The 18,320-nt window shown below is 41.6% G+C and overlaps 1 protein-coding gene across 14 annotated transcripts in view; it reads right to left on the reverse strand.

Annotated features, from left to right (window-relative positions):
- PRR5 (proline rich 5) overlaps positions 1-18,320 on the reverse strand; it is a 557,355-nt gene that overhangs the window by 213,862 nt on the left and 325,173 nt on the right. For 11 of the 14 annotated variants that reach the window (XM_029600072.1, XM_029600069.1, XM_029600065.1 and 8 more), the window contains one exon: positions 2,747-2,827. In XM_029600072.1, the coding sequence (XP_029455932.1) occupies positions 2,747-2,827 (81 nt within the window). The remainder of the gene's footprint in view (positions 1-2,746; positions 2,828-18,320) is intronic. The other 3 variants (XM_029600075.1, XM_029600073.1, XM_029600074.1) reach the window with 1 other exon arrangement.

Genomic DNA, 18,320 nt, shown 5'->3' on the forward strand with positions numbered 1-18,320 from the left:
ACCTATAGTACACATAAGGTCAACAGATAGAAGAGAGTCAAAACATGGCACATATGTAGAACCACTAGCTTTCAGGACTAGATCAATGTAAAGTACTCCAGACTCCAAATGAGATGCATTGGTAGGCCATGTATACACCACTTGTCTGTAATGTGTGTCTAGCTTCTAGCCAGCACTATAGACTACTTCATCTTTAATACCAAGGAATGTATCTGCTTTGAAATATAAAGATTATCTATCATCTGGTCATTGTATTTTCTTTCAAATCAGACCTATTAATCTAAACATTAAGTTTATCATGGACAGTAAACAAATACTTTTTAGTAAACTGGTTCTCAAATCTAATCCTTAAGTATTCTTAAAAGATGTGGCTGTTGGAGGAGGAGAGAATTGCCTATTTCGTGGTAACTTTGCCTGGCTTTGACCCTTTACTTTACCTTGGATGCTTATCGCGCTGTAGGACTGAGTTTGGACTTCCGGGGGAAGCGGTGGCCTGCCCCGACGGCAACAACAGCCAATCACTTTCAGCAACGTCGAAAGGAGGAGCCGGAAGTGGTGGATAAAAAGGCTCTCCGTCGGCGTTTTCTTCGAGGAGGAGAGAATTGCCTTTTTCGTGGTAACTTTGCTTGGCTTTGACCCTTTACTTTACCTTGGATGTTTATCGTGCTGTAGGACTGAGTTTGGACTTCCGGGGGTAGAGGTGGCCTGCCCCGATGGCGACAACAGCCAATCACCTTCAGCAACGTCGAAAGGAGGAGCCGGAAGTGGTGGATAAAAAGGCTCTCCCTCGGCGCGTAGCTGCCGACGGCGCGCGGTTTTGACCAGATTTGCCAGACTCCTTGAAGAATTTTGATAAATATCCTCAGGTAGGTTTTTTACTAGACTCTCTCCAACCTCCTAGGTGAAATACTGAACAAACTAGTAGAATAACCACCTGACTTCTCTGAATTAGATTCTTATTGCTTTATTATATATATTTATACTGAGTAAACGATGCCACACACCAAGAGAAAGGCCTTCTCTTGGTGCTTCGACAGAATCAGTCCAGAGAACAGTATCGGAATGGTTAAAATCTCCTCATAATACCCCTGTGGAGGGAGCCGCGTTAGCTGAAGTTTCGGAGCGGAAACTTCATCTTATGGCTGAAGACATCTCATTAAGTCCGGGGGTGCCTGAGATTCCATCTCCACCTGGTAAAAATGGAGACCTTCCCCAGGAGTTACCATGTACGCCCCAACAAATACAAGATACTCAGGAAGGACTACAAATATCAGAGACACCATCCGAATTAGGAGATACTGATGCCCACTTGTTTGTACCTGATCAAAGGAGTACGCCAAAGAATGTTAAGGATTTAGAACAAAGTAGTTGTCATCTGGCAGGGAATAGATTAGTGGATAATAAGAGTCAAAATGTTATTATAAAACCTGGATCTATTACTATGGAAACTTTGTGGAACTACATTTCTAAACTTGATGTATCTATTATGAAACTTGCTGATGTGGTTCATGAAACCAATGTAGTGGTAAAAAGAAATTCTGATGTGTTAGAAACTCAACAAAAGCAGATTCTTAATATAGAAAATCGTGTGACACCGGTTGAGAAATTCAGAACCTACAAATTAAGGCAGAAGGAGAAATACAAAGAAAGACTGAATTTTTAGAAAACCATATCCGTGCCTTAAATTTGAGAGTTATGAATTTTCCCAAAATAGATAAGATAAGTTCAGTTGAATTATTTAGGTCTTATGTTGTGCAAGTATTAGGGATACCAGAACAATGTATGCCTACTATAATTAAAGCTTTCTATTTGAATATAAATATTACAGCAAAAAATAGAGAGCAAGAGGGAATAGCGGATAGGGATGGCAAACATAAGACAGTTATTGATCCATCTATGAATCTGTCAGATTTTCTGATGAAATCCCAAGAGGAAATAAATATTGACAATCGTGCCACAATGCTGGTTACCTTTGCATTTGTTTCAGATAAGGAAAATGTTTTAAAGTATTTCTTTACGAATAGAGGGAAGACCTTCTATGGGCAGAAAGTCTGGGTATTCCCAGACTTTGTTAAGTCAACACAAATAAGGAGAAAGAAATTTCTAGCCTATAGGAAGAAGGTGATTGAAAGTGGAGGACAATTTTTATTAAAATTTCCCTGCAAATGTTTAATAAAATATAAGGGGCACAGTTATTCGTTTACGATTCCTGAACATCTTGGTTCACTGTTGGGGACTGAAGGACAGGCAGAAGAAAGTAAATGAGGGGGTAATCTACTTTGCATAAATATTAGTTTATTACAGGGAAATGTTTACGCTCCAAGTAACAGTATTTTTCCTATTTTTCCTTTTGGTTAATACAGAATATTTGTATTAAATTGTATAAGATTTTATATGATGTTTTGTTTTGCTTATATCTGTATTATTTTCAACCAAGTTGATCTTGTGAATGTATAAGATTAATAATCTGATAAATAAAGAATTTAAAAAAAAAAAAGATGTGGCTGTTTGACCAAATAAATGCAAATATTGCTATTGTGGAAACTCTGATAGACATGCCCAGTTGGATTACTCATGGCACAGATTTGGGAGTCACTGGTTTCATCTTTGATTTCTAAAAGCAGTTTTCACCTTGGGCAATAATAAAATACATTATCCTATGTTACTGGATGTTGTGCTATGCTATTTTATTGGTTATAGATTTATCTCATGTGTTTATTTCCATTTCTTTCCATGCAGTACTCACCTCACCCCTTCATTGAGATTGTAGAGTTCATGATCTGGAAGACCCTTGCGCTGGAACACAGCAATTACTCCATTGTGGATACTGCAAAAGACAGAAGAATGTGATGGGATTTTCACTCCTTCCATGGCAATCTACAAACAAGTGGCCAATTTATAAACAATTCTTTCTCACTTATTTTTCAATTTAATGTGCTACAGTATAAAATGAAGATTAGAAATACATTTGAAGACCTACTCTAGTCTAAAGAATATTTCTCCGTGGATGCCCATATAACCCTTAAGGGAAGGTCAGAAAAATGTGAATCTCAGAAACATTGTAATTGATGGAACCAAGAAATAAAATTGTCACTTACTATTAGGGGTTCAATTACAAGTTTCACTAAACTTGGAAAGAATATATGACTATAGTCATTTGGAGTGTATATAATTGCATATAACAAACCAGTTTTCCATATACATTTGTGTACAAAAGTTCAAGCATCGCTAATCAAATTGTATGTGTCAATGAATCTCAAAATTAACAGTAGCTGATAACGACTACATGGTACCATGCTAAACACCATACAAATTGTGGAGTAAAGTGCAAGGCACACTTGTAAATCAAAATAGAAGCAGCAAATGTGTGCTGCGAGGGTAAAGTGGTCTGATAAATTCCAGCAATGTCCAAATGTAGTTGCAAAAATGAGATTTTTATTTTTAAGGTTAAGCTGCAAGAAATCCTCTTTAAGTTAGCACTCTTTTCCAACAAGAATTCTTTTCTGCTGCAATCAGTCATATTGCATGCATATTTAATAGGATTTTCAAATTGTTATACCAGTCACACTGCACGTAGGTTTAATCAGGATATTTGCTCATTTGGTTCCTACCTGATGCAGCTTCGGCGAAACACAGTCCCGTGTTGGGGGACAGAGATGTACTCAATGGGGCAGATTTGAAGAGCCCTGTTGCGTAAATCCGCATGGATTTACGCGAGCAGGGCCTTGCACGCCGGCGGCGCCTATTTCCCATAGGCCTGCCGGCGCGCGCAGAGCCCCGGGACTCGCGTAAATCCCGGGGTTTTTTGTCGGGGGGCGGGGGCCGATCGACACGGTGTTTTGGGGGCGGGACGCGGAGTTTCGGGGGGCGGGCCGGGGCGTGGTTTTGGCCCAGGGCGGTCCGGGGACATGGCCGCGCCCTCCGGAACCGCCCCGGGTCACGTCTCGGCGCGCCAGCGGCCCGCTGGCGTGCGCGGATTTGCTTCTTCCCTCCGGGAGGCGTAAATCCACGGACAAAGGTAGGGGGGGGGGGTTTAGATAGGGCCGGGGGGGGGGGTTAGGTAGAGGAAGGGAGGGGAAGGTGAGCGGAGGGTGAAAGAGTGTTCCCTCCGAGGCCGTTCCGATTTCGGAGCGGCCTCGGAGGGAACGGAGGCAGGCTGTGCGGCTCGGCGCGCGCCGGCTGCCCAAAATCGGCAGCCTTGCGCGCGTCGATCCTGGATTGCGCGGCTACGCGCGTATCTACTAAAATCCAGTGTACTTTTGTTGCGACTGGTGCGCCAACAAAAGTACGCGAACGCGCATTTTTTGAAAATCTACCCCAATGTGATTTGGATGTATAATCCTTAAAAGTAAAAATCTCATTTTCGCAACTACATTTGAACATTGCTGGAATTTATCAGATCACTTTACCCTTGCAGCACACATTTGCCTCTTCTACAATGCTAAACACATCTTTCTATAATTTTTAATGAAAAATTAATATTTCAGATTTTAATAGATTAACAATATAAAAACAGTGAATATGGCATGTGCAAAATCTTGACACCCCTCCAGTTGATTCATTATTACTACTTTTGAAAAACATTAATAAGGCTAAAAAATGTTATTGACTCATTAGTCCTTCAGTTAATCAAGTGAGGATAATTCCATGACTGAGCCTTCTAAAATCTCTTTCCTCATCTCTTTCAGTTGCACCAGAATATTCTTCCCTGTCTTCCTCTTTTGAGTTTCTTTGCATTTTTGAATGCTGATCTTTTTGCCTTTATTTTTCAGCCACCTCTTTGGAGAACTATATCAGTTTCCTTTTCTTCTTACTTTTCTTTCATAAAGATTTGTTGCTGTTATAGCTCCTTTCAATGTGGTCTACTGTTGTTCCTCTATAGCTAAGCTTCTCCCAGCTTCTAGTGCCTTTTCAAGCTAGATTCCCATTTTAACAAAGTCCATATTTTTGAAGTCCAAAACCTTGATTCTCTTGCAAATTCTCTCTGTCTTGACTGCTATATCAAACCATACCATCTGATGACCACTGGTGCTCAGGTGGGCACCTACCTGACATTAGAGATACTGTCTCAATTTGTGAATGGTTCAGTATTGTGTCTCTTCCCGTGGGGTTCATTACCATTTGCCTAAGTCAAACCCCTTGAAAGGCATCCACAATTTCTCTACTTCTTGCATATTCTGCAAAAGAGATACTCTGATCCATATTTGGCAGATTAAAGTTACCAGCAAGCAACATCTCACATTTCCTTCACACTTTTTGGATGTCTTCAGCCAGTTCTCTGTCCAGTTCCTCTGTTTGGGTTGGAGGCCTATATACCATACCAGTGTAGACAGATGTGCCATCATCTCTTTTTAATACAGCATACAGTGTTTCCTCCTTTCGCTAAATACCCTTTATTTCAATTGCTTGGCTATTGTTCTCAACACAGAGAGTTACTCCTTTCCTTTTTCTGTCATCACTATACTTCCTTAATAGGTTATAGCCAGGTATCTCAATCATGAGACAAACTAAATCATGTCTCTGTAATAACTTGGAAAAAAATATCCAAGTCCACCTTCACCAATAACAGCTGCAGATCTGGAATTTTATTACCCAGGCTATGAGCATTTGTGCTCATAGTTTTCCAGCTATTTTCTCTTGGCTTGCTGCTGTTCTTGGCTTCCTTTTTGACCCTTCTGCTTAGGAATGGACTATTGAGCTGATTTATTTTGTTAATTTCTACAACTAATTCCTGTATTTGTCGGGGGACATTTCAGTTCCATTGCTTTCCGTCTGCAACCGCTTTCGTCTAGTTTAAATGTCTGATGACCTGAGCTTCTCACAGGATCATTGTTCCTTGCATGAACAGATGTTGCCTACTTTACCATGTAGCCTTATTACTCTTTCATATATGGGCCCCAGCCCCCGATATATCTAAAATTTCTTTAATTCCAGTTTTGGAGCCACATATTAACATCTATACGGCTTAGTCTTTTGCTTCCCTTTCCATGAATAGTAACTTCTGAAATACAATGAAAGAAAGTCACCCTCAGTGATACATAGCTGTGAAAGCATATATTGAAGTACTGTATAAAAACAGTTTTACTCTAGATAGATTAGCCACATATTCACATCTGCTCCCTTCCAAACCCCCTCAAGACAAAAATAGAGAAACTCTAACAAGATTAACTTGGCTACAAATACTTAACAATTCACATGTAATACAACTATCTAATTAAACAAAAAGGTTTACCATGTCTTTCCTGAGCTGCTGCTGTTCTCTCATCCCTATACACCCCCATTGATCAAGCATTCCTTAGCTAGCCAATTGCTGCAGAGGGAGGCACAATCTATAGCAAGATGTCAGAAGCATAAATGGGAACTGGTCACACAGATTGATTAGCAGGGGCAGGATTGATGTTAATGTCCTCTTCCAGAGAGGCTGTTGGTGAGACTATTTCGCTACTTTCTGCAACAGAAATTCGGAGGATTACCTTTTTTTCTCAGCCCTTTGCGTGTCAGCCCTGACGTCAGTCGCAGCACCGGAAGAACTCTACTAAAGGGCATTTGCTGCCACGCTTCAGCAGAGGCTGTTGGTGAGCAGCCCTTTGCGTGTCAGCCCTGACGTCAGTCGTAGCACCGGAAGAACTCTACTAAAGGGCATTTGCTGCCACGCTTCAGCAGAGGCTGTTGGTGAGACTATTTCGCTACTTTCTGGCAACAGAAATTCGGAGGATTACCTTTTTTCTCAGCCCTTTGCGTGTCAGCCCTGACGTCAGTCGCAGCACCGGAAGAACTCTACTAAAGGGCATTTGCTGCCACGCTTCAGCAGAGGCTGTTGGTGAGCAGCCCTTTGCGTGTCAGCCCTGACGTCAGTCGCAGCACCGGAAGAACTCTACTAAAGGGCATTTGCTGCCACGCTTCAGCAGAGGCTGTTGGTGAGACTATTTCGCTACTTTTCTGGCAACAGAAATTCGGAGGGATTACCTTTTTTTCTCAGCCCTTTGCATGTCAGCCCTGACGTCAGTCGCAGCACCGAAGAACTCTACTAAAGGGCACTCCTTCCGCGCGCAGCCGCCACCGGCGCGTTGCCAAGTCTAAGTCGTTGCCAAGTCTATAGTTGGGTCCAAGTCGCGCGCGCCCCTTGGGCGCGCGCGACTTGGACCGACTTAGACCGAATTGTCCGAATTGGCCAGGTTTACTAACTTTGCTTACCTTAAGTTTCGCCTATTAGAATCAGCGCCATAGAATCAAGGATTAAAATATCTCGCAATGCCAGCAAAGAGAAGGGGTAAGATTAGGGTGTTTCCCTCAAACGCCCGTATCCTCAACCCTGACTCAATCTGAGATTATTAAATTTTTGTCTCAGCTGGAAAATCAAGGGGGAACGGATGATTCCGTTGGGGCACATATTGGAGAACTGTGTGGCTCCCGTGAAGAGGCTTCCCTCAGTCCGGACACGCGCTTACCCCCGATACAACGCACTGAGGAAGATGGAATGGTTTCGACGCCACCCAATGAAAGGAGTGTTGCGACGGAACCAGAGGGCTCATCCGCCCCAAGGACTGTTGAATCTTTAATACAACAACCCCCTTTAGAGGGGCAGGTAACATTAGATAAGATACTGGAGGCAGTAAATTTATTTATTTATTTATTTATTTAGATTCTTTTTTATACAGAAGTATAGCGAGGAGCCTTCACTCCGGTGTACAATAGCTTAAGTCTGGTGGTATCTAGGTTAGAGAGGAAAATAGACAATGTGACATCTGATTTTCAAGGTCAATTATCAAATGCTCAAACTCAAAATACCCAAATGTTGCAAAAATTAAATGAAAATGAAAGGAACATAGTATCATTGCAAAAAGTTAATGTCTCCCTAATCAAAGATCAATTAGCAAGCTCTAGGCGTCTAGAGATATTGGAAAACCGGGTGCGTCATCTAAATATACGGATTGTAAATTTTCCACAGGTCCTTGGTGAGATTCCCTATATCTCTCTAAAACGTTATTTTAGAGAGGTATTATTATATAAGGAAGAGGATCTTCCTTCTATTAATTCTAGTTATTTCTTAATAAAAAAAATCCCAAGTTCCTGAAAATTTGACAAACTTTCTCGAGAATCAACTTCAGATGTTGTACACCTTAACACACTTGTAGTGTCTTTTATTACATCTCAAGACATAAACGGGTGTAATGAGGAAATACTTTAAAAAGTTTCCAACGATGTTTCATGGGGGAGGCAGTTAAATTACATCCAGACTTGGCTCCAATAACTAGAACAAGGAGAAGGGAATTTTTGGCTATGCGCCAACAAATAACATCTTTAGGATTCTTGTTCTTTTTGAGATACCCATGCAGATGTGAGATAAAGAAAGGGGTAAATTCATATATTTTTTATCATGTAGAACACCTGAAAACAATTTGTTGAATCCCAAATACCTAGTACAGAAAACAGACTGCCTATTAGCTGAGTCCTCCCCTGTCATTGTGCCATCTAGTGGGATATAGCAATGATCCGGAAATATAAATATAACTCCAGTTGTCTATGTGATACACTTGTATTTAAATGATATTGTTAAAAATTCTCCAAGTACTTTCCTAAACAGATTCTAAGTTATATTCAGCCTCATTTTCCTAAGAAGGATTGCCATTTTTCAGTTTAAGATTTATTTCATGTTACTTTATAGGATAAGTAATAATTTATTACTTCTCCAATTTCAAGATGTTGGAAATTGTAATATTAATACTTTTATTTTTATTTCATATTATATGAGTAGGTATGACTCATGATGCTTATTTAGTATATAATGTATTAAGTAATTGTGTCTTAAAGTATTTCCTGATATGTAAACATGAAAATATCAATAAATAAAGAATTAAAAAAAAAAAGTCCTCTTCCACCTTTTCCACCCTTGACTCCTCTTTCTTCCCACACTTCAGGAATGATCCAAACACTCTAGCCCCACTCCTTGAAACCAGACCCCAACACTCTCCTTTCCCCTCCACCTCATACTTCAGATCCTTCCCCTTTTCCGCTCCCCAGGCCCATCCCCAGAACTCTCCCTTTTTCCCAGATTTTATTCCAGCATTCTCATTCACCCAACAAAATGTTGAGATTACTACCTGATAATCTCCTTTTCCTTAGTGTAGACAGATGGACTCAGAACAAATGGGATAGTATCCGCGTGCTAGCATTTGGAGACGGATCTGACGTCAGCACGGGGTATATATATCCCCACAGGAAGCGTAGCAACTTAGTAATCTTCCTTGCAAAAGCTGTTATGGATGTGTGTACTGACGCTCAGTGAAAACAGGATTCCCCTGACCGATTGATAGTAGCTGGAGACCGCCAGCATTCCTAACCGGAAGGCGTTGACACCTGGTAGAGTGTACGCTCTTATAGAAATAGAGGACATGGCTTACCTTGCATCGGTGAAACCCATGTACACAGGCAGCTGGGCGGGATGCTGAGTCCATCTGTCTACACTAAGGAAAAGGAGATTATCAGGTAGTAATCTCAACATTTCCTGGCGTGTAGCCAGATGGACTCAGAACAAATGGGATGTACAAAGCTTTACTCCCAGCCTGGGCGAGGAGGCTGCCTGAGGCCCATGTAGTACCACCCTCGCAAAAGCTGAGTCCTCCCTGGCCTGGACATCCAGACGATAGAACCTGGAAAAGGTATGGAGGGAGGACCACGTCGCCGCTTTACAGATTTCTGCAGGTGACAGCATCCTGGATTCTGCCCAAGATGCCGCTTGTGCTCTGGTAGAATGAGCCGTGACTTGTAGAGGCGGAGACTTCCCAGCCTCTGCATAAGCTGCTCTGATAACTTCTTTAATCCAGCGGGCGATGGTGGGCCGCGAGGCCGCTTCACCTTGCTTTCTCCCGCTGTGTAGGACGAACAGATGGTCCATCTTTCGTAGGTCTTGTGTTACTTCCAGATATCTGGACAGCAATCTGCCAACGTCGAGATGGCGTAATAAACGCCCTTCTTCAGATTTCTTCAAACCCGCCGTGGTAGGCAAGGATATAGTTTGGTTAAGATGAAACTGTGAAACCACTTTAGGTAGAAAGGAGGGAACCGTACGAAGATGGATAGCCTCAGGAGTGATTCTGAGAAAGGGATCACGGCAGGACAGTGCTTGTAGCTCTGAGATGCGGCGTGCCGAACATACTGCCAATAGGAACACCATCTTCAAGGTTAGAGAACGGAGAGACAGTCCCCGAAGGGATCTGAAGGTAGATCCCACGAGGAAATCCAAAACAAGAATGAGGTTCCGTAAGGGCACAGGCCATTTTAGTGGCAGACGAATATGCTTGACTTCCTTGCAGGAATCGAGAAACATCTGGGTGCTTGGCGATGGTCTTGCCATCCCTCTTGGGACCGTAGCAAGACAGTGCAGCCACCTGAACCTTGATGGAGCTGAGGGAGAGACTCTTCTGAAGTCCATCTTGCAGGAAATCCAACACAATAGGGATTGTGGTCGCATGTGGATTGGTGCCATGAGTGTCGCACCATGCTTCGAATACTCTCCAGATCCTTACGTAGGTGAGGGATGTGGAAAACTTGCGAGCTCGGAGGAGTGTATCTATCACGGACTCCGAGTAACCTCTTTTCTTTAGTCTAGCCCTCTCAATGGCCAGACCGTAAGAGAGAATTGAGCTGGATCCTCGTGAAGGATGGGACCTTGACGTAGAAGGTCCCGGAGAGGAGGCAGGGGAAGAGGCTCCCCTGCCAGTAGTCTTCTCATGTCCGCGTACCAGGGTCTTCTTGGCCAGTCTGGTACCACTAGAAGAACTAGGCCCCGGTGTTTCCGAATCTTGTGGATGATGGCGCCCAGCAGAGGAAAGGCGTTTAGCAGAGTCCCTGGAGGCCATGGCTGAACCAGGGCATTGATTCCGTGTGAGAACGGGTCGCGCTTGCGGCTGAAGTATCTGGGTATTTGAGCGTTGGACCTGCCCTCCAGTAAATCCATGTCCGGAATCCCCCAGTGACCCACAATCATCTGGAAGGCTGTGGGTGACAGCTGCCACTCTCCCAGATTTAGGCTTTCTCTGCTGAGGAAGTCTGCCGTGGTGTTGTCCTTCCCGGCAATGTGGACGGCGGAGATGTCCTGAAGATTCGCCTCTGCCCAAGCCATCAGTGGGACGATCTCCAGAGACACTTGACGGCTTCTGGTTCCACCCTGACGGTTGATGTATGCCACCGTGGTGGCGTTGTCGGACATCACACTGACTGCTCTGTGCTTCAGTCTGTGAGCAAATCGAAGGCATGCCAATCGGACTGCCCGGGCCTCTAGACGGTTGATGTTCCATGCTGACTCTTCTCTGCTCCACCGCCCTTGTGCGGCGAGTTCTTTGCAGTGTGCTCCCCAGCCGCTCAGGCTGGCATCTGTGGTGAGCAGAGTCCACGTGGGTGAAGACATCTTCGACCCCCTGCTCATGTGGTTGGACTGCAACCACCACCGTAACTGGGTCCGTATTCTGGCCTGCAGAGGCAAGTGCGTGGAATAGTTCCATAGTCGGGGGCTCCAGCGAGAGAGCAGGGAGTGCTATAGAGGTCTCATATGGGCCCTTGCCCAAGGTACCACTTCCAGGGTGGATGCCATGAGACAGAGAACCTACAGATAATCCCAAGCTAGGGGCCGACTGGCTCCCATCAAAGACTTGGTCCAGGCCCAAAAACCTGTGGTAGAGCTCATAGGCATTGGAGGTCAACATCCGTCACTCACAGACGTAAGACTTGAAGAGGATGACGACTTGGGCTTTTACCTGGACATATTGTACTTTCAATTGAAAATTATTTATTTTTAAGAGTAGCACTTACATGTGTTGTTAAGGTGCTGCAGAGATGTAAAAAAAAAAAAATGAGGTAGAGATGGAAAATATAGAATACAGAAAAATACCAAGAGTGAATCACATGTCTATGTGGAATCTTGGACAAAATGAGCCTGAAGGGCTCACAAGGCAACACACATGGTAACTACCATACATGCTCAGTAAACGTTTAGTGAGTTCGGAGAGATAAGTCTGTTTGGTGCATTTTGGGTGATGTAATTGACCAGAAAAGTAGCAAACTCCTCTGAGGAAAAGCAGACTGCTTGCTCAGGCAGTGAAGAAGCCTCTATCTGAAGTGAAAAAATCTGGAGGAATTATTAAAAAAAAATTTTAAAAAAAATCTATTTGCTATTACTTGATATAGACTGGATGATCCTGCCCCAATTCTTAGTAAATGTACTTTTGCTTGTACAGCCAAGCCTGGCTCTGGATATTTGCTATACTGAGGAGTGGATGTGCTTGCTGACAGAGAGCACTCAAGTGATCCACAGAGATAGGGTTCTCAAGCTGGTCTTCCCCACTGCCCAGCATATACAAAGAGATATGGGGTATGGAATGCCAGTCCCTACTCACTGAGATAGCCTGTCTACTGCTACGGAGGGACACCTGGGTTACACACTACTATGATTTGATCTGGATAAAATCATGATAGTGCGTAATTGATTTTCGGGCTGAATTCAGTAGTAATTGTAAATAAACATGTCTCCTGTAAATAAAAATCCCTTGCATTCAAGTATAGAGGAAAAACTGTTGTGTGTCCAGGGATGCCTAACCTGACAGTATGACAAATATCTTTACATTATCAATATTAGGAACTGTTCAATCTCGAGTCTCAGACCTGATTTCTGAAACACACTAGGACCCTGCAATTACCAGAATGGATGAATAATGAAACAGGGGACTGCAGAAACAGTCATTTATGGGAAAGAAACGAAGCATCTTATATTACTGAAAGAACTTCCTTTTAACATCTTGTGCTAATGCCCTTCATCGATTCTGTGAAGTCTGGGCTAGTATTGTGTTGCTAAGTTGAGACTCTAGCATTCAGACACACTGCTAATTCATGATCATATTACTTTTGGCAGCTCTTGGTACAGAGTATGCCGTGATGAATAAGATGTGAGCGGTATTTAAAGAAGTGAACTAAGCAAGTGGTGCTGCACAGGTTTTTCTGTCTCGGAAGTAGAAGCTGCACAAATCTTTCCTCTGTACCACAGCTGTAGAACAGTCAATGATTAAATGCCTGCTATATTTAGTTACACTGGTGGAGTTCTTTCTGAACAGTGTTTGCCTTCCTAATAACAGAACAAAGAAACAGCTGGAGCTGATAACTGAAAATGCATCACAATATAAACAGGACTATAAGGAAAAGAAATAAATAAGGGTTAATAAAAGAGAAACAGAGAGAAGTGACCAGCTTCCCTATATTTTCAGGGTGGCAGGCTGGGGTGGGACAGTGCTGGCTTCTTTTCAAAATATTAAAAGTGGGGGCTTAAGCTTCCTGCTTACCACTGATCACAACATCTGATGCTGACTCCTGGCTCAGGATACTGCTCTTTCAGCAGAACTGAGCTGGTAGGGTGGAGGAGTTTTGAGTATTTTCAGCATGCTCAATATGTTCCTAACTCATTAGGGCCCATCAAATTCATACAGTGCTATATACTACTTACACAAAGACAGCAGAAAAGGCCAAAGGCCAATTCATATGTACTCTCCAAGAGGCTTCATGAAACAGTGATGGTCAAAGCATGATAAAGGGCAATGAAGTCATCCTACTGACAAACAAAGGAAGTAGCCCCATGCATGAATACCTCAGCCAGGAAGCTTGCACATTAACTTGACAGGTGTGAAACACAGTGCGGTTCCTGCTAAATCCTGCAATGCACTGAAATAACCACTCTGTTACAACGGATGGAGAATGTGACATAGCAGCAATTAAAAATAGCCATACGTTAGTGTAGCAACATGTTTTCAACACGAAAACTGAAGGAAAGGAAACTGGTAGGCACCCAATTACATGCCTTTATTCTGAAATGCCTTTTTCAGTTCTGTTCCTGCATATAAATATTTTTATTAAATAAGGCTCTAGGGCTTGATGCACACAGTTTCAATTTATTTTCATCTATGAGGAAACTGCATACTACACAGGCCTGGGGTTTCAAATCAAATAAGTAAATATGAAAGTGAAGTATTCTGTTTCTTTATCCTAAGAGCAAAATCGTACAGATCTTATACAGTCTGGCAGTACTATGGCCAGATATATCATCGTGAGGGAATCTTCCTGGCTTAAACTAAATTTGAAAAAATGAGTTTTATTTATTTTCAGCCAAATTTGTTTGCATATGTCACCAAATGTGTGCATAAGTGGGTCTACAGAGATGTCTGCTAGTATTTTATAAACTGTGTAGTAGAGCTGGGCAGAAATATGTGGTATTTTAAAAGCCTCACAGCTGGTGGGTATATCCTCTATTTAAGATAATTGTATAACAGAAAAAAAATTCAAGCATCACAACCCAGCTATCAACATTCAAATTCAGTGTGAGATATATATAACCAGGTCCAAGACTTTGAACTGGGTCCCAAAGTATTTTAAACTGATGTTATTAACATCCTCTATAAGATAATAAAATAGTTTTAGGGACATTCCAGTGCGGGGGTATGCGAGCACAAGTTGCTATTTTGTAAGTGGTATATGCGCATACGTATCAGTACATTTTACACCTGCTAATTAAGTCATAGAAATGAAATTGCACTTCCATCTGCAGTTTTAGGGTGGGGGTCTGAGTGTAGTGCTGGAAGGTCTGGGTCCAGGAGAACTGATGCAGGCATCAGCAAACTGGTGATTGCAAGTACGCACACAAGTATTTTCAGATGAAGTGTATTCTTTATAAAATATCTGCCTCCACAGATAATGGGTTATTACATGCATAAAATATATGTATGCAATTGTATAAAATGGATAGAGAAAATGGGTGTTTTCCTGCACTGCTTAAACGCCATAGGTAGGCTCAGCTGCGTGATGTTGCTCCCCTGAAGTAGCTGCCCTGTGCAAGTGCATATTTCAAACAGTGGGTTATGCCAGCCATGTTTGAACCCACAGAAATAAAATTTCATTCAGGAAAGAAGTTTGCACTAGTAATTATACATAGATATTTGATTATGCACTCTCCTGATCTGTCCCTTTTTCATTGAAGGAAAAACATGGGCATACCTTACCTGCATGGGAGGGAGGGGCAGAGGATTATAATCTCCATTTTTATTTGGGCAATCATGAGTTACAAAACTTTTGATTATTGCCCCATATCATTTTTTCAAGAGAAATGAAAGTCATTGGGATGATATATAATACTTGAACGCCAGGCACATATTGTCTTAACAAGAATTGTGTAAGTTTTGTTTTTTGTCGTCATTTACCGCGATGATTGCTAGATTTAAATCTTGTAATATTCTTATAACAATTTATGGTGAATTTTAAATAATTATTCAACAAATTATTTATTAAGGCCCATTGTGTCAAACTGCAATTCTCTAATGAAATTAATAGGGTACCCAAGATAAGAGAGATGCATGACCTGTTTAATGCACTTTATTCTCTGCTGCTAGTTCTGCGATGTACTTACTACTACTTATCAATCCTATAGCACTACTAGCTATGGCAAGCGCGACACAGATACACAAAGAGACAGTCCCTTCTCCATGGAGTTTGCAAGCTAGTTAAATGTAATCCAAACTTTAGGGAAGAAGATAATTGTTAAAAATATACATCAAAAAGAAGAGTGATGCTATATATGCAAATCAGTACTTTGGCTGTGATTTTGCTAGACATGCAACAGACATTTTAAAGTTCAAGAATAAAAGATGATAAAATGACAGTCATTTAAAAACTTTTAGGATTCTAAATTTTCACAGCAGACTAAAAATGCTAATCATGTCTGCTAAAACTAATTACTGCTATTACTACTTTATGGCAAATATAAAATCATGATTGAAATGGAAAGAGGTTTTACAAATAAAATGCAATATTGCAATACTGCACAACTAAGACCAAACCTAAAATTAAAGCTTTAAAAATTCAATATGGTGTCAACTATTTCAGAACAAAAAAATACTATGATTTAAAAATTGGAATTTCTATGCTACAAAATCACCCTGGTTAATGTGAAGCCCATCCCTTCAGGAAAGACTACCCCTTCCCCAAAAGGTTCCCCTGTTTCTTACAAAACTGAATCCCTCTTCCTTGCACCATCATCTCATCCACGCATTGAGACTCCGGAGCTCTGCCTGCCTCTGGGGACCTGCGTGTGGAACAGGGAGCATTTCAGAGAATGCTACCCTGGAGGTTCTGGATTTCAGCTTTCTATCTAAGAGCCTACATTTGGCTTTTAGAACCTCCCTCCTACATTTTCCTATGTCATTGTTACCCAGATGTACCACGATAGCCTCCCCAGCACTGTCTAAAATGCTATCTAAGTGACACATGAGGATCAAATCAAAGGTCCATCCAACCCAGTATCCTGTTTCCAACAGTGGCCAATCCAGGTCACAAGTATCTGGCAGAATCCTAAGGGGTAGATAGATTCCAAGCTACTTATCCCAAGAATAAGCAGTGGATTTCTGCAACTCTATGTTAATAATGGTTAATTAACTTTTCCTCCAGGAACTTCATCAAACCCAAATAGCTTTCACCACATCCTCTGGCACTGAATTCCAGAGCTTAATTATGCGTTGAGTAAAAAATTATTTTCTTATCCTTGTCTGCACTGTGAAACCTCCCTGGGTAAGTTGTGAAATATGTGGTTCTCGTCCTAATTTATTTCTCCATCCTTATACATGGGGTCAAAATGCTTGTTCTAGACTTTTCCAACCTCTCCTCTTCTCTTATGTATTTTACAGTCACTTCATCAACTCTCTTCTATATACTGGATAGTCTCTTGTGGATGAAACCTTTTGAGTGCCACTTCTCTCCTGCTTCTTCTATCTCTGCTGGATACTGGATGGATATCCTTTCTTCTTTTCCACTCTTTTATCAGATTGGCAAGAAATATTCCTTAAGCTATTTTAGGTTTTCTTGTAAAGATATCCACAGATTTAAGCTGTGGGTAATGCTGCCTGTTTAATAACTGGAATGAAAACAGTTCTGTCCTCAAGCTCCTGATGTCCTAGCTTGTGAGTCTGAACAGAAAGTTAAACCTCTCCTTTTTAGCTTCCAAAAGTCAGAGAGAAAACTCAGATCTTAATACCAAAACATTTATTGAATGATAAACAGTTTGATACTCACTGCGAATAGAATGGTATTGACAATAGCCACAGACAGCAGACCTAAGACAGCTGTGATGTGAAATTCTGATAGCTCAGTCAAAAGCAGCTACCAATAATAGCAGAAGCCAGCAACGGTGGGAAATAGATATGAAAGAAAGCAAGGGGACACACCATGAAGTTAGCAAGTAGCTCATTTTAAAGAAATTTGAAGAAAATTATTTTGTCACTCAGAGCATTGCCAGAGGATGGTGGTTACAGCAGTAGTGTAACTGGTTTAAAAAAGGTTTGGATATGTTTTCTAGAGGAAAAATGAATGATCTGCTATTAATTATTAAGCAATAGCAGCTTGAGATCTATTTAATGTTTGGGTACTTGCCAGGTACTTGTGACTTGGATTGGCAACTGTTGGAAACAGGATACTGGGCTTGATGGATCCTTGGTCTGACCCAGTATGGCAATTCTTATGCTTTTATGTTCTAAGGAAATAAGATGAAAAGAGCAAAGCTTCCAAGAGCCTACAGAGGATTCAAGAGAGCTGCAAGCTTGTCAAGAGCTAATTCCAAGCTGAACTTTCAGCAGGAAGTGAGTTCTTTCAAGGGGCAAAAGACCAATAGGAGAAGCAAGAGAGCACAGACAAAGGGAGAGCAAACAGGAATAGATTCACTCAAAAGCTCAGCAACATTTAAATAATAATCAGGAAAGAGAATACTACATATGCAGAAATTATGAGCAAAGCAAAAGTTGATCCAGGTGGCAATGTAATAAAGAATTACATATACATTTAAATTTGCTGCAGAAGATGGTTGAACTTGTAGAATGTCTAAGCTACCAAGGTGTATACTATGGAATACATGATTTCCTGTTTTACTGGATTTACATTGGTTCCCTGTTGAAAACTAGATTCAGTTTTAAATCTTGCCATTGGTCTTTAAAATATCGCATATGCTATAGGTTCTCACCCCAGACCTCAGGACATATGCTATAGCATAGGCAGGGAGCTGAGATCTGTGGGAGAGAAGTAATAGAGAATCTGAAATAGAGCTCTCTTATGCTGAGCCTCTACTTTGCAATGTGCTGTGAAGATGTCTGCCGACCACTTATCTTTTAGGAAACAAAATCAAACTTGTTTAAATGTGCAATTGGAACACTGAAAAATAAGAGTCCTGTTTCTAGTTCTGCAATTGACCAGATTATAGACTAAAGGTGCATATAGGAAGAGAGAAAGATAATAGCTAGACATGA

This window comes from Rhinatrema bivittatum, chromosome 4 (assembly GCF_901001135.1).
Source record: "Rhinatrema bivittatum chromosome 4, aRhiBiv1.1, whole genome shotgun sequence".
Classification (NCBI taxonomy): domain Eukaryota; kingdom Metazoa; phylum Chordata; class Amphibia; order Gymnophiona; family Rhinatrematidae; genus Rhinatrema; species Rhinatrema bivittatum.